Raw genomic sequence first — 13,907 nt, forward strand, 5'->3', positions numbered from 1 at the left:
CTTCTTCGGCACCGGTATGATGGTGGTCTTTTTGGAGCAGTTGAGAACTTCGAAACGGAGTAGGGAGAGGTTGAAGATGTCTGCAAAAGCATTCGCGAATTGGTCAATGCAGGCTCTGAATACACGACCGGAGACCCCATCAGGATGCCTTGCTTTCTGAGGTTTCACTTTCATGAAGGCCGATCTGACTTCGGAAGTTGTGACAGTATGTATGGGTGTATCCGAGGCTGCTGGGGCAGTTAGCAATGATTTGTTTGTTTCCTGCTTGAACCGAGCATGGAATCCATTAAGTTCATCAGGAAGGAGTGCGCTGCTGCTGGAGATTCTACTCGGCTTTGCGTTGTAGCCCGTATAGTTGTGTAAGCTTTTCCACAACTGACGAGAGTGTGTGACGTTAGTCTCTTACTGTAGCTTGGTCTGGTATTGCCTCTTGGCATACCTGATGGCTTTGCGGAGCTCGTACCTGGAATTTCTGAATAGGTCAGGTTCGCCTGTCTTGAATGCCTCAGATCTGGCCTTCAGTAGAGGGTGAATCTCCCGATTACAGCATGGTTTCCAGTTGGGGAACGTACATGCTTACCCCTTTGACTCGCAATCTTAGACACACTTGCTGATGAAGTCTGTGACGGTGGTGGCATACTCGTCTATGCATACATCAGCCAAGGCAGTGAATTGGGTTCCAATGGGAGGCTCAAAGTGACAAATCAATGTTGAAAATATTCAAATTCGTTGCATTGAGACACAGTGCTGTTTAGCTTAGTTAATAATTTTGGTTTGACGTTAAGTATGTTAATATTATTTAACCAGCATGGTCATAACACAGCAGGAGACTATTCTGGCCGTCTTGGGTATGCTGTTTCTCAGCAAGCACGATTTAGCTCGCTTTTCCCCACCATTTGTCCACGTTATGTTTCCATTTTAAGCCAACTATCCCGTGTCCTTTTGAATCCCTCTCCTGCACCGACTTAAAACAAATTAGCAAGCAGTTCACAGCAGGTCCTAACAATTGGTAAATATGATTTTCCTCGCTACTTCCTTTGAAAATTGCCTAACAACTGCCTCGTGATTTTGAACACGTCCATACAATCGTCTCTCAACATCTCTCCTGCAAGGAAACGAGATCCAGGTTATCCAGATTCCACATTCTACCTCCGTCCCATTCTGATCCCAAGAACCATTCTTGGGATTCTTGTCTGTTCTGTCCTTAATGCCTTCGCATCTTTATTAAAGCAAGGTGTCCAGAACTGGACTTAAATTCTCCAGCTGAGACCAAAACAGTGCCTAAGGTTTTGTGACATAACTTCCTTGCTTTTGTACTCTATGCTTCTATTAATACAGCTTAACGTGCCTTTCCGTCAATGGTGCTTGGACACCCAACTCGCATCCTTGTTCTTTCACCCCTTATCCCCCTCCCACTACTACGACCACAGCATTACCCCTCGCTTAATAACTTTTCAATTTATTTTATGCAGTCCTGCCAGGTTCCTTCTCACAAAATAGATACTTTTTTCTTAATATCGCTCATATTCCTTTATCTACAATCGGTAACAAGGTCTGCGGCGCCACAGGAAGTTAAAGATCCTGGGCATTATCACTAACTGGAGACGCAAATGACTAACCATATAAATACTGTGGCTACCAGACCAGGTCAAAAGCTGGGAAACCTGCGGCGAGTAACCCATCTCGTGACTCCCCAAAGCATGTCCACGATACACGATTGAGGAGTGTAATGGAATACACCCCACTTGCTCTGATCGTTCACTGACTGGTTGGGGGGGGCGTGGGAGACTGGCCGGACGCATGGACACCGCAAACCATCCCCACAGCCGCTCACACCCCCGCCACCCCCACCCGCCGCCTGCAACTCCCTCCATGGTGCTTACCTGTCACACTGCGGACCTTGGTTGGCATTAACAGAGCATCTGGTCCATGGAATTGAGGATGATGACAAAACGCTCTGCGATGAGCTCCAGTGTTCCACAGGTGTCTGACAACACCTGACTCCTGTCCATGTTATCACTTTCCACCATCCACTTCGGTTATCCCTGCATGTGAGCTGGTTATTCCATTACACTGTCCCATCGAATCCCTAGGTCACGGGATACGGTCGGGTGGGGAGGGGGGTGGAGCCCAGGGCACCCACAAGGTCCACTCATTCCCTCCGCAACGTCCACCTATTTCACAGCCCCCCCCCCCCTCCCCGGCCAGGCCTGACCAGCCCAACCCACACACCTGTCAGACAGAGCACCGAGACAGGTTATAATGGTGGCAACAGGTGTTTAATGTGAATGAATATGTTCAGATTTGCGCCATAGCCTCTATAATTAAACTGTGCCCTGCACCCGTGCCAATGTAACTAGTGCCTAACTTCCTGGCCTTACGGACCCAAAAGCTACATCTAGATGGTGGTAGTACAGCAGGTGGAGGCGACCCCTTGTGATTCCTAGCCTGCTACCTGGGTCCCCATTGGTGGGCATCTTCTGTGGTGATAGGGCCAGGATTAGTGCGGCTGCTGCTCAGGTTTCCTGAGTGTCATGGTGCCGCCCTTTTCTGCCTCGAGCCCACCAGACGCGTCAGGGACAGGAGGGGGGAGCCGAACTGCTGCAGTGCTATGGCACCTCCCCTGTGGGAGTCATCAGCATGGGCGCCATTATCTCCTCCACTCTCGTGGTGCCCGATGGCCGCAGGGCTAGTCCATGGAACGGGGTGTGAGGGGAGCTATCCCCTGAGGCTCCCCCGCCATCTGGTGCAGCCAATCCTGGATGCCCGCTCTGGGGTCAACTAGGATCGGCACGCTCACGGCCATGGAGCACATCTCCGGCGGGATTCCACCACATCTCGTTGACTGTGCCACCACCTTCTGCGTTTGTGTCACATCTACCAGTACCGAAGCCATCTCCCTCTGGGACTGGGCCATCTTCCTCTGCATCTGCATCACGTCGGTCCGCGCCTGGGCAATGCGGCCAACTTTCCCAGCCAGGGCCTGCTGTGATTGGGCCACGCTCAGGAGCGCCATTGAAATCTTCAGGAGGCTCTGGGACACTGTTAGGCGACAACCATTTCCTGGGTCTCGGTCAGCACCGTAACAGAATTCCCCAGGCCTTGGGCTTGCCGATCCACAGCTGAAACCGTCGCCCCAAATGCCTCCACCTCGGACGCCATTCGAGGCATTGGTGGCACAGAAGGTCGGCACGACCTCCTGCTGCTACACGTGGTTGGTTCAGAGGGCAACTGCACCTTCTGTACTGGATGCTCACCGACAAACCCTCATATAGGCCCTGGCACTGTGACTGCATCTCCGCTATCGATGTGACAGTGCCATAAACTCAATACCCATCTGGATGGCAGCTAGCTTCTCGAGTCGGCTTGCCCTCTGAACGTGCGCTCCTTCTTGTGCTCCTACCTCTACCTGCTGTACCAGGGCAACTGTGCAGTGAGCACCAAATAGTGTCCGAAGAGCCTCTTAATTAACATTCCAACCGAGATGAGTGTTTATAGGATGGTTGAGGTGTTGGAGATAGCTGTGATGGAAAATCAATGTCTTCCTCCGACCCGAGCTCTGGGTCTGTCGCGGGCAGAGGGCTGGTGGCTGAGCTGCTCTGCTCGCCGCTTTTGAGGGTGTTGTTGCTCCCCCGGGGGTTGAGGGTGATGTTGTGGTGAGAGTATGGGGGTGGTGTGGTGGTGTGAAGGTGATGTTGTTGTGTGGGGGTGAGGATGGTGAGGGGTGTGTGAGGATGATATTGTGGTGAGAGTGGTTTGGGGGTGAGGGTAGTATGGGGGTGTGAGGGTGATATTGTGGTGAGAGTGGTTTGGGGGTGAGGACGGTGTGGAGGTAAGGGTGGTGTGGGGGGTGTGAGGATGATATTGTGGTAAGAGTGATTTGCGAGTGTGGATGGTGTGGGGGTGAGGGTGGTGAGGGGGGGTGTGAGGATGATATTGTGGTGAGAGTGGTTTGGGAGTGAGGGGAATATGGGGGTGTAAGGGTGATATTGTGGTGAGAGTGGTTTGGGGGTGAGAATGGTGCGGGGATGAGGGTGGTGTGAGGGTGGTGTGGGGGGACGGTGGTGTGGTAGTGTGGGAGTGATGTTGTGGTGAGAGTGTTTTGGGGGAGAGGGTGGTGTGAGGGTGATGTTGTGGTGAGAGTGGTTTTGTGGTGAGGGTGCTGTGGGGGTTTGAGGGTGGTGTTGTGGTGAGAGTGGTGTGGGGTGGTGTGGTGGTGTGAGGGTGATGTTGTTGTGTGGGGGTGAGGATGGTGAGGGGGGTGTGAGGATGATATTGTGGTAAGTGGTTTGGGGGTGAGGGTAGTATGGGGGTGTGAGGGTGATGTTCTGGTGAGTGGTTTGGGAGTGAAGGTAGTATGGGGGTTGTGAGGGTGATGTTGTGGTGAGAGTGGTTTGGGGGTGAGGGTGGTGTGAGGGTGATGTTGTGATGAGAGTGGTGTGGTGGTGAGGGTGGTATCGGAGTGTGAGGGTGATATTGTGGTGAGAGTGTTTGGGGGTGGGGATGGCATGGGAGTGAGGGTGGTGTGGGGGTGAGGGTGGTGTGAGAGTGGTGTGGGAGTGAGGGTAATATTGTGGTGAGTGTTTTGGGGCTGAGGGTGGTACAGGGGTGTGAGGGTGATTTGGTGAGAGTGGTGTGGGGGTGCTGCAGGTGTAAGGGCTGTGGGGGCGTTGGGGCGTCGGCACACATGTAACGGAACCACAACTCAGCAGAGTCTCACTTCCTCGCCGTGGCTGAGCTCGATCTCGGCGATCTCCCGTTCCTCTGAGCTTCCAACGACGCCCAGGGCCATCAGCTATGCAACAGTGAGGGTCCACAGGTCCGGTGGTCTCCAGCTTGACTTCACCAACTAACGGCAGTTCTATGTGCCCTTTTCCTTGTGAGGGGGACATAAAACAACAGTGTTAGGCAATCCGATTGATGCAGCCCTGGGGGTGAATAGTTAGTGGCCTCAGTGGCCAGAGCACACGGCCATGTGCTCTGGCCGTATGTGTACCGGCATATGGAGCAGTATATAGGTTCGGCCGCCTTCTGGGTTGTGGGGGTCAGGGTTATTGGCATGCGGGACGCGGGTTAACACCAAGGGCACAATGCTGCCTATTCAGCCAGGCCATCCTGAGAAGGTTGTGCCGTTTTTCGGCACTGCTGGCCGGTCTGGACTGTTTGCTGGTGGCACTGACTGCCTCTGCCTGGCATGACGAAAGGTGGCGGCTGGCAGCCTCCTTCCCGGCCAGGGTACAGGGTCATCCGCCTCTCCTCCACCGCATGCAGGAGGGTCTCTAGCTCGGTGTCGGTTAAGTGTGGAGCTGCTCTCCTTGCTGCCATCTTGTTAGCTGGGTTGGTGTGTTTGGGCTGCAGTGTGTATCTGCAGCTGCAGCTTGCCAGCTGCCTGAGTGTCAATCACAAAATCTGCGAATCTGGCACCGTTCCTCATTAGAATCAATTGTGTTCCACGTGACGCTGGTGCTTGGCCCTTCAACAGTAACGCAATCGGTCCAGGTGTGGCGTCAGTTTTGCTGTCGTGAAAGCCCACAGAACCATTGTTGGCATCAACACAGTCTCAGAAACAAATAATCTCGCCGCGGATCTTTTCACCCGCCCACTGAGGCCCCTCACGTTCCATGTTACTATCCGGATGAGGGATGGCTTCCTCTCTCCAATGTGGGGTCAGCTATGTACACTCTGTGGGCCTGGCCTTGTACATCTGGGCCCGCCCTTGCTCACCGGCTATTCAAGATGACCGCCTACTACCTTCTCATATTCGCCATCTCCACTACTTGTCTGCTGCCACCAGCTCTCCAACCTCCCCCCTCTGTTTCGCCCCCTTTGCTCCCCTACCCTTGTTGTTCCCCTCCTAGTCCCCTCCTCCTAACTTGACTTTACCCCTTCTCTACCTCTCTCGCCGCCCCCCCCCCCCCCACCCTTTCGCCCTTTGTTTGCCATACAGACGTTTTTCCCTTCCCCTCTTTCTGCCAGGCACTCCCTCTTTCGCTGTTTGTCCATACACAGGCCTGCTCCCCTCACACTCGGATTCCTTCATTCAACCCCCGTCTACCACTTACCCCTTCCCCCGTCTCCGTGTCTCTGGCTGTGGTCACCCCTGCCCCTCTTGAATTCTTTCAGCCGTCCTGTGGCCATTGCACTCTATTGTTGGCTGCCTGTCCATTTTTCTGGCCAAACCGGTTGGTCTCCTCCAGGGCGTCAAAATAATGTGCTTTACCTTTTATGTGACCCTTAGTTTTGCAGAGTAAAAAATGCCAAACTGCACCCTACTTTTATGGAGCGCGGATGTGGCACCATTCAATTCTGCCCGGGCCTTGGCCAGGTCAGCACCAAGTCCTTGTACAATCAGGTGGAATATCCTTCCCATTTGCACCCTCTTGTGCTCTTCACCACCTCTGTGTAGCATCATGATTATCGCTCGGGGTGGAACCCAGCCCTGAGCCACTGCCCAGACCTGTGAGCACGGTCTATCTCTGCGGGCTTGGCGAGGCTCCCCTTGCTCACCAGCTTCGAGTGCCTCACTCCTCTGCATTCTCTGGGGTATCACCCCTCCATTCCCTCCGGCGGCCTCACGATTCTCAGGTTTTGCAGGCGCAATCTGCTCTGTTAGTCATCGACGTTATCATTCAACCCCTTCTGGATCTTGACCGGGCTCGCCACAATGACTTGAGTGCCGCGGTCCAGTCCCCTTGGTCCATGGCGGCTTGGTGGAGGTCCCGTGTCTTCGTTGCCTAGGCCTCCAGCGTCCGCTCCACGTTGCCTCCCTCCTGGGAGCCACCTAGCGGCCTCCCCTGTCGCCTCGGCGGCTGCCTGGAGGTCTTTCTTCATCTCTTCCCTATGACTGGAGCTCGCAGGTGATAAAGCCCATCAATGTGTTTATTAGAGCCTGGGTCGGCGCCGGGAGCACAGCCGTGTTGACGCTCCACCGTTTCTCTCCCCTGGGCTTTACTGGCCTTTCGGCTGGGCAGTTAATTTTTTCCCATACTGCTGGGCATAGCTGTCGATTGGCTGGGGTTCTTCTTGGGGATTATGAGGAATTTCGATGCCCCTTTGTTGTGGTTAAACCTCAATCGATGTTCTTCGACCAGAACCACCTTCCGTGGGAACGCTCAGCTCATGGCGGACACCGGGTCGGGATTGCGCTTCTTCAGCATTCCATCATTCTTGTAGATTTTTTAAAGTAAAAACATTCTTGGAATTTATGTGATTTGTTTAGCAACTGTTCTTAATCCATCCTTTCTTTTCATCTCCTTGTTTCACTTATTTTACCGGATTGGTAAAATATTTCCAATTATTGCCCCTGATTTATTCTTCTTGCCCATTGTTCAAAGAGGGGTGCACGGTTGCTTGTCTTGTTCACACAGATAGCGCGTGCATTTTAGATGTTTATCTGATAGAAACTTCCAGTGCAAAAGCCCCTCGAAAGAGTATGGACAGATCGGGCAAAATCGGGCCCAAACTATTCGCATTTGTCCATGATAAGAAAATAGAACGGGGAGAATGCGGAATATGTAGCAGACGCTATGTATATGAAGGGCTTACGGGTGTATTGCAGTTTACAACTCAGTTCGAAATAACTTTGCGCTTCGTGGTTGGTGCGAGATCCTCATTGGCCTTATAATAACTCGCTTGGTGTTATAGGTATTTAAGCATTAGACAAAGACGTTCAATATCTCCACAAAAGGATATGTTCCAGAAAGTTGCGTGAATTAATTAATCAATCAATTAATTAATCAAACGTGCGGTTAATCATCCAAGATGGGACGTAATTTACATCTTATATTTGACACGAATCTATTCCGACTATAAATGCATGAATGCTTGTGTGATCATGTTCAAGCGTTTAATATTTTTTATTATTTATTTAGAACTGGAAGAACTTCGGAAACAGGGCAGTAAGTATAAATATCAAAGCATCGGCATTCTCAAAATAAAACCTTCTGTAATCCTGGCGTTCACTTCGGGTATTTACGCTTAAATTTATCCGAGCAAAAGGCAAAACGGTGATTTCTTGAGGTTTTTAGTTAGGTGTCAACATTGTTGTTAATTTATGTTTCATTGTAAGCGAATTATTTTTTAATTCAAGTCACGCGCGGCGGCTTCACATCACTAAATTTGGATTAAAAGGCGGCGGGGGTGGTGGAATTGCTCCCAATCACTTGCTATGTGACGGGCAAGGAAACTCGTTCACCGAGATAACGGATCAATATTTTTTAACAAACGATTATGGTTCAATGCATTAATCCAATATTTTTTTGTTGCCTGTATTCAGGTAAATCGGCTGAGCAATGCAGTAAGACAATTTAAATTGGATTATTTTTGTTAATATGCGATTGCCGAATTTATTGCATCTTCTACGATATGATTAAAGTAAACGTTTTTTATTGCATTCCTATTTTTTTCAGATAAAGAACTTAAGGACTGCAAAGCAGGCACGTACTTCTATAACGATTCGGCTGGACTATGGGACGTGAAAACAGACAAATTTCACCAATTCAAAGAAAAGCAACAGGGTGTTTTTTTTTCCGAGAGCGATTTGTGAAGCAGTGCCGACCATTATAAGGAAATCATTCGACACGAGTAGCGACAAGCGACTAGAAGCAAGCCACCTTTGCTCTTACATTCAACAGTGACAAGCTATCAAACACAGGCAGCTGCATACCAGTCTTCTTCGGATCGAGTGCAAAACATCGATTGAGGGGCACACTTCCACGTGTCACCCCTTCCCGAAATTCTAGACTTTCACAAATTGGTGAGGAGAAATTGTGTTTGTAACACGTTGTTTACATTTATTTTGAAAATAAATCGTGAAGGGGACTTCCGGTGGCGGCCATGGAGTGAGTGGTCGCACATTGGCTGGCTCCAGCGCAAGGCGGAATTGTTTGGTCTTTTCACCGCCCGAAGGGCAACGAATTTGAGGACAAAGGCTACAGGAGTGCCTGGGGAAGTTAATAATCTGCTGGTGCGGCTGGTTCATGGATCAGCGGACGAGGAGTGCCAGGAAAAATAAATTGCTATTGAAGCTGGAGAGTCTTCCTGGTGCGCCACAGGGAAGGATGGAGGAGGACAATAATAATAATAATAATAATAATCTTTCTAGACACAAGTAGGCTTACATTAACAATGCAATGAAGTTACTGTGAAAATGTCCTAGTCGCCACATTCCGGCGCATGTTTGGGTACACAGAGGAATAATTCAGAATGTCCAATTCACCTAACAACACGTCTTTCAGGACTTATGGGAGGAAACCGAAGCACCCGGAGGAAGCCCACGCAGATGCAGGGAGAACGTGCAGGCTCCGCACAGGCAGTGACCCAAGCCGGGAATCGGACCTGGGACTCTGGTGCTGTGAAGCAACAGTGCTAATCACTGTGCTAGCATGCTACCTACAAGGGTGCTGCTCTGCCGTCCCAGTAGTTGGTGCAGCAGTTGGTGGATTTCATGAACAATACGTTTTGGCAACAGAGGAAGGAAGTCCGGGAAGACCTGGCCAAGGTGGTGGAACCGCTGAGATTTGGGATCGAGCAAGTTGAGCAGAGGCTGGAGTCCCAGGGCCTGGTGATCCAGAAAGTGGAAGAAGCGGTGGGGAGCAGGAGAAGCAGTTGGCCTCGTTGGTCATAGAATTTACAGTGCAGCAGGATGCCATTCGGTCCATCGAGTCTGCACCAGCCCTTGGAAAGAGCACCGTACCTAAGTCCACACCTGCACCCTATTCCCATAACCCAGTTACCCCACCCAACCTTTTTGGACGCTAAGGGCAATTTTACCATAGCCAATCCACCTAACCTGCACATCTTTGGACTGTCGGAGGAAACCAGAACACCCGAAGGAAACCCACGCAGATACGGGGAAAACGTGCAGACTCCACACAGACAGTGATCCAAGCCGGGAATTGGACCTGGGACCCTGGAGCTGTGGAGCAACTGTGCTAACCATTGTGCTGCCATGCCGCCCAGATGGGAGACGGGAGTGATGCAGGAGAGCCAGAAGAGGTAGTGGCAGAAGGTGGAAGATTTGGAGAATCGTATCAGAAAGCAAAACCTAAGGATTGTCGGGATAGCTGAAGGCATTGAAGGTGCGGAGGTTGCGTGTATGTGGTAAACATGCTGGGCGTGGATCTGGCGAAGAGGAGGGCCAGGTTTAACCGACTGATAGCTGCCTTCTTCAAAAAGGGAGTGACGTTTGTCGTATGGTACTGATCCCTGCCCATCTGTGGGTTACTTCCCAGAAGTGAGAATTTTATTTCAATACACCAGAGGAGATGATGGAATTTGTGAGGGACAACGAACTGGCAGAAGTGTGAGGGCACTCAACTTTGGATGAATTTTGTGCGCTCTTTAAAGTGCTTGGTGGTGGGTATTCGAGGGCACGTTTTTATGAGGGAGTACTGATGGTGAGTGTGCTTTCTGTTACTCTTGAGGGATAGATGGTTGGGCGGGATGGGAACTGGAGGAAGAAAGCATTGTTGTCGGCCTTGGGCAGGGGGCACCATGCTCGCTGTGCAGGCTAGTTAACGAGAAGGAAGTGGGGGTTGCCAGGAGGAAGGCAGGGGGGAGGGGAAGGGAGTTGTTTTTTTGTTTGAAGGAGCAGGGGAGGATTTCTGACATAGGTGTAGTTGGTGTGGCATGGTCTGAAAGCGATTGATGATGGTGGACATCCGAAAGTTGGCCGCATGATGCAAGTCGGGCACTGGCTGAAAAGAAGGTATGGCCGAGCGGCAGGGGGTGGGGAGCGGGATTCCCTCAACTAGGCTGGTCATGTGGAACGCAAGGGGGTTGAATGGACCGGTTAAACAGTCACGTGTGTTTACGCATCCGAGAAGTTTGAAGACAGCATAGCTATTTTTGCTGGAGACGGAACCTGAAGATAGGAGACCAAACAAGGCTGAAGAAAGAATGGATGGGGCTGGATATGAAGACGATGGGCTGGTGGTGTTGGTCAATAAGACTGCTGTGTTTGAGATGGGGAGCATTGTGACTATCTGGGGGGGGGGGGTATATGTGATGGTCAGTGGGAAGTTGTAGTGGATGCCCATGTTTCTGGTAAATGTCTATGCCCAAATTGATATGATGTGAATTTTATGTGGCGGGTGTAAGAGAGCATTCCTGACTTGGACTCGCATCCGCTGATTATGAGGGGATTTTAATACAGTCATAGATCCGAGCTTGGACCAGTCGAGTCCCAAGTCGTCAAGGGTGTCGGGGGTCGTGAAGGAATTGAGGGGGATGATAGAGCGCATGGAAGGGATTGATCCTGGAGGTTTGGCAGACAAATGGTGAAGGAGTTTCACACTTTCCCCATGTGCACAGGGTGTGTTCCCAGATTGGGTTTTCGTGCTGGACGACATTGGCAGGGACACCCAATTCGGAGTATTCGGTGATTCTGGTTTCAGACCAGGCGCCACACTGGGTGGATTCAGTCGAGCTCCGGGGGCCCGACGCCCGCAGTGAAGGCTGAAGGTATGGCAGTTGGCAGATCAGTAGGTGTGCAAGCAGGTGCTGGCTGACATTCCGTGATGCACGGAGCTAAATGATATGGGGGAGGTCACGGCCGCCATGCTGTGGGAGGCATTCAAGTCAGGGGGGAGTTTATATCAATTCGGGTGCAGAAGGAGAAAAGGTAGCGGGAGGAGAGGGCAGGACTGGTAGATGAGATTTTGAGGGTAGACAGGAGATAGACGGAGGTGCTGGAGGCAGGGCTGTTGACGGAGAGGCAGAGGCTCCAGATGGAGTTTGAATTAGGTTCTACGGGAAGGTGGTTAGGCAGAGGACCAGAGGAGCAGTGTGTGAGTATGGCAAAAGGCGAGTAGGATGTTGGTGCATCAGTTGAGAAGCAGAATGCAGCAGATTGGCAGAGGTAGGGATGATAAGGGAAAGGTGGTGATAGACCTGGAGCAGGTGAATGCGGTATTTGAGTCCTTTTATGAGTCTCTATGAGTCGGAGCCCCTGATGGGGGAGGAAGGGATGCAGCAGATCATGGATAGTTTGGAGTTTCCCAAAGTAGAGGAGCGGCTCCTTCAGGGACTGGGGACCCAATTGGGCTGAGGGTGGTGATGGAGATTCAGGGGATGATGCAGTCAGGGAAGGCCCTCGGGCCGGGCAGTTTCACAGTAGATTTGTATAAAAGGTTTCGGCTGGAACTGGGGCCACTGCTCGTAAGGGCGTAGAAGCAAGGGAGAGGGCGGACCTCCCCCATAAAATGTTGCAGATGTCCATCTCCCTGACTTTAAAGAAGGTAAGGATCCAGAGCAGTGCGGGTCGTGCCGCCTGATACCATTATAAAACGTGGATGCCAAGTTGTTTGTCAAGGTGTTGGCTTCGCAAATCGAGTACTGTGTCTCTAGGTGTTAGGAGAAAATCAAATTGGTTTTGCAAAGCGGAGGCATTTGTTGGCGAATGTGGGGAGGCTACTTAATTTAATCATGATGTGGTCGGAGGGAAGGAGATGCAGGTAGTGGTGATGATGGACGCAAAGAAAACGTTTGATCGAGTAGGTATATATATTGGAGGTGCCAGGATGGTTCGGGTTTGGACAGGGGTTCATGGTCAGGGTCCGGCTGCTATATAAGTCACCTGTCCGAGAGTTCTGATGAACCAAGTGAGATTGGAGTACATTGGGCTACTTCGTCGGACAAGGCAAGGGTGCCCGCTCTCTCCACGCCTCTTCACCTTGGCGATAGAGCCAGTAGAAATGCTTCTTTGCCGAGGGACAGGAGAGGGATTGAGCGGGGCGGTACACAGGGTCACATTGTATGCAGATGACCTGCTGCTGTATATATACCCGCTGGGTATTATGGGAGGCATCATGGGGAAACGGGGAGTTTGACTGGTTCCAGTGATATAAGTTGAATATGGAGGAAAGTTCGCAATTTAGACCAGAGGGCGAGGGGAGCTGCCATATTATGTGGTGGGGGTGAGTCTTAGATATTTGGGTATTCAGGTTGCGCAGAGCTGGGCGCAGTTGCACAGGCTGAACCTGGCTCGGTTGGTGGAGCAGATGGGAACGGACTTTAGAGGTGCACTGTCGCTGGCAGGGCGGGTGCAGATAGAAAAAATGACGTGCTGCCAAAATTTCTGTTTGTGTTTCAGAACCTCTCTACCTTCGTCCCTAAGTCGTTTTTTAAGAAGGTCAATGCGCTGTCCTCTGGATTGGTTTTGGGCGGGGAAGACTCCGTGGGTTAGGAGGGCTTACTTGGAACGGGAACGATGGGATATGGGGTGTTGGCGCTGCCGAATATGTTGGCACATCTGTTGGAGTTATTCAAGACATTGGTAAGACCACACATGGAATACTATACTCAGTTCTGGTCACCCTCTTATAGGAAGGACATTGTCAAACTTGAAAGAGTGCAGAAGAGATTTACGAGGATGCTACGAGGACTTGATGGTCTGTTATAAGGAGATGCCAGTTAAGTTGGGACCTTTTTCCTGAAACGCCATAGGCTTAGGAGTGATCTTATAGCGGTCTATACAATAATGAGGAGCATAGATAAGGTAGATAGTCAACATCTTTTCCCAAATGTCTAGGAGTCCAAAACTAGAGGGCATGGGTTTAAGGTGAGAGGGGAGAGATACAAAGGAGACCAGAGGGGAGATTTTTTCCCACAGAGGCTGGTGAGCATTTGGAACGAGCTGCCAGAGGTAGAGGTGGGTACAATTGTTACCTTTAGAAAGTTAGACAGTTACATGGGCAGGGTGGGTATAAAGGGATACGGGCCAAATGCGGGAAAGTGGGACTAGCTTCGTGATAAAAACGGGTCCGCAATGGACAAGCTAGGCCGAAGGGCCTGTTATTATGATGGTAACACGTCTCTTATTGCCACACGTGACAGTGTATTAGCAGTAATTTACAGTTCCAAACTGTTGGTCAATCGACAGAGTAACACACATCATTTTGTTATTT

The 13,907-nt window shown here is 51.0% G+C and overlaps 1 protein-coding gene across 1 annotated transcript in view; it reads left to right on the top strand.

Moving 5' to 3' along the window:
* The window catches only part of LOC119975530 (zinc-binding protein A33-like), a 556,168-nt gene that overhangs the window by 396,222 nt on the left and 146,039 nt on the right, over window positions 1-13,907 (top strand). The window contains exons 74-76 of the mRNA XM_038815321.1: window positions 7,872-7,898; window positions 8,276-8,296; window positions 8,409-8,435. Coding sequence (XP_038671249.1) covers window positions 7,872-7,898; window positions 8,276-8,296; window positions 8,409-8,435 — 75 coding nt within the window. The remainder of the gene's footprint in view (window positions 1-7,871; window positions 7,899-8,275; window positions 8,297-8,408; window positions 8,436-13,907) is intronic.

Source organism: Scyliorhinus canicula, chromosome 13 (assembly GCF_902713615.1).
Source record: "Scyliorhinus canicula chromosome 13, sScyCan1.1, whole genome shotgun sequence".
In the NCBI taxonomy this organism is placed as follows: Eukaryota; Metazoa; Chordata; class Chondrichthyes; order Carcharhiniformes; family Scyliorhinidae; genus Scyliorhinus; species Scyliorhinus canicula.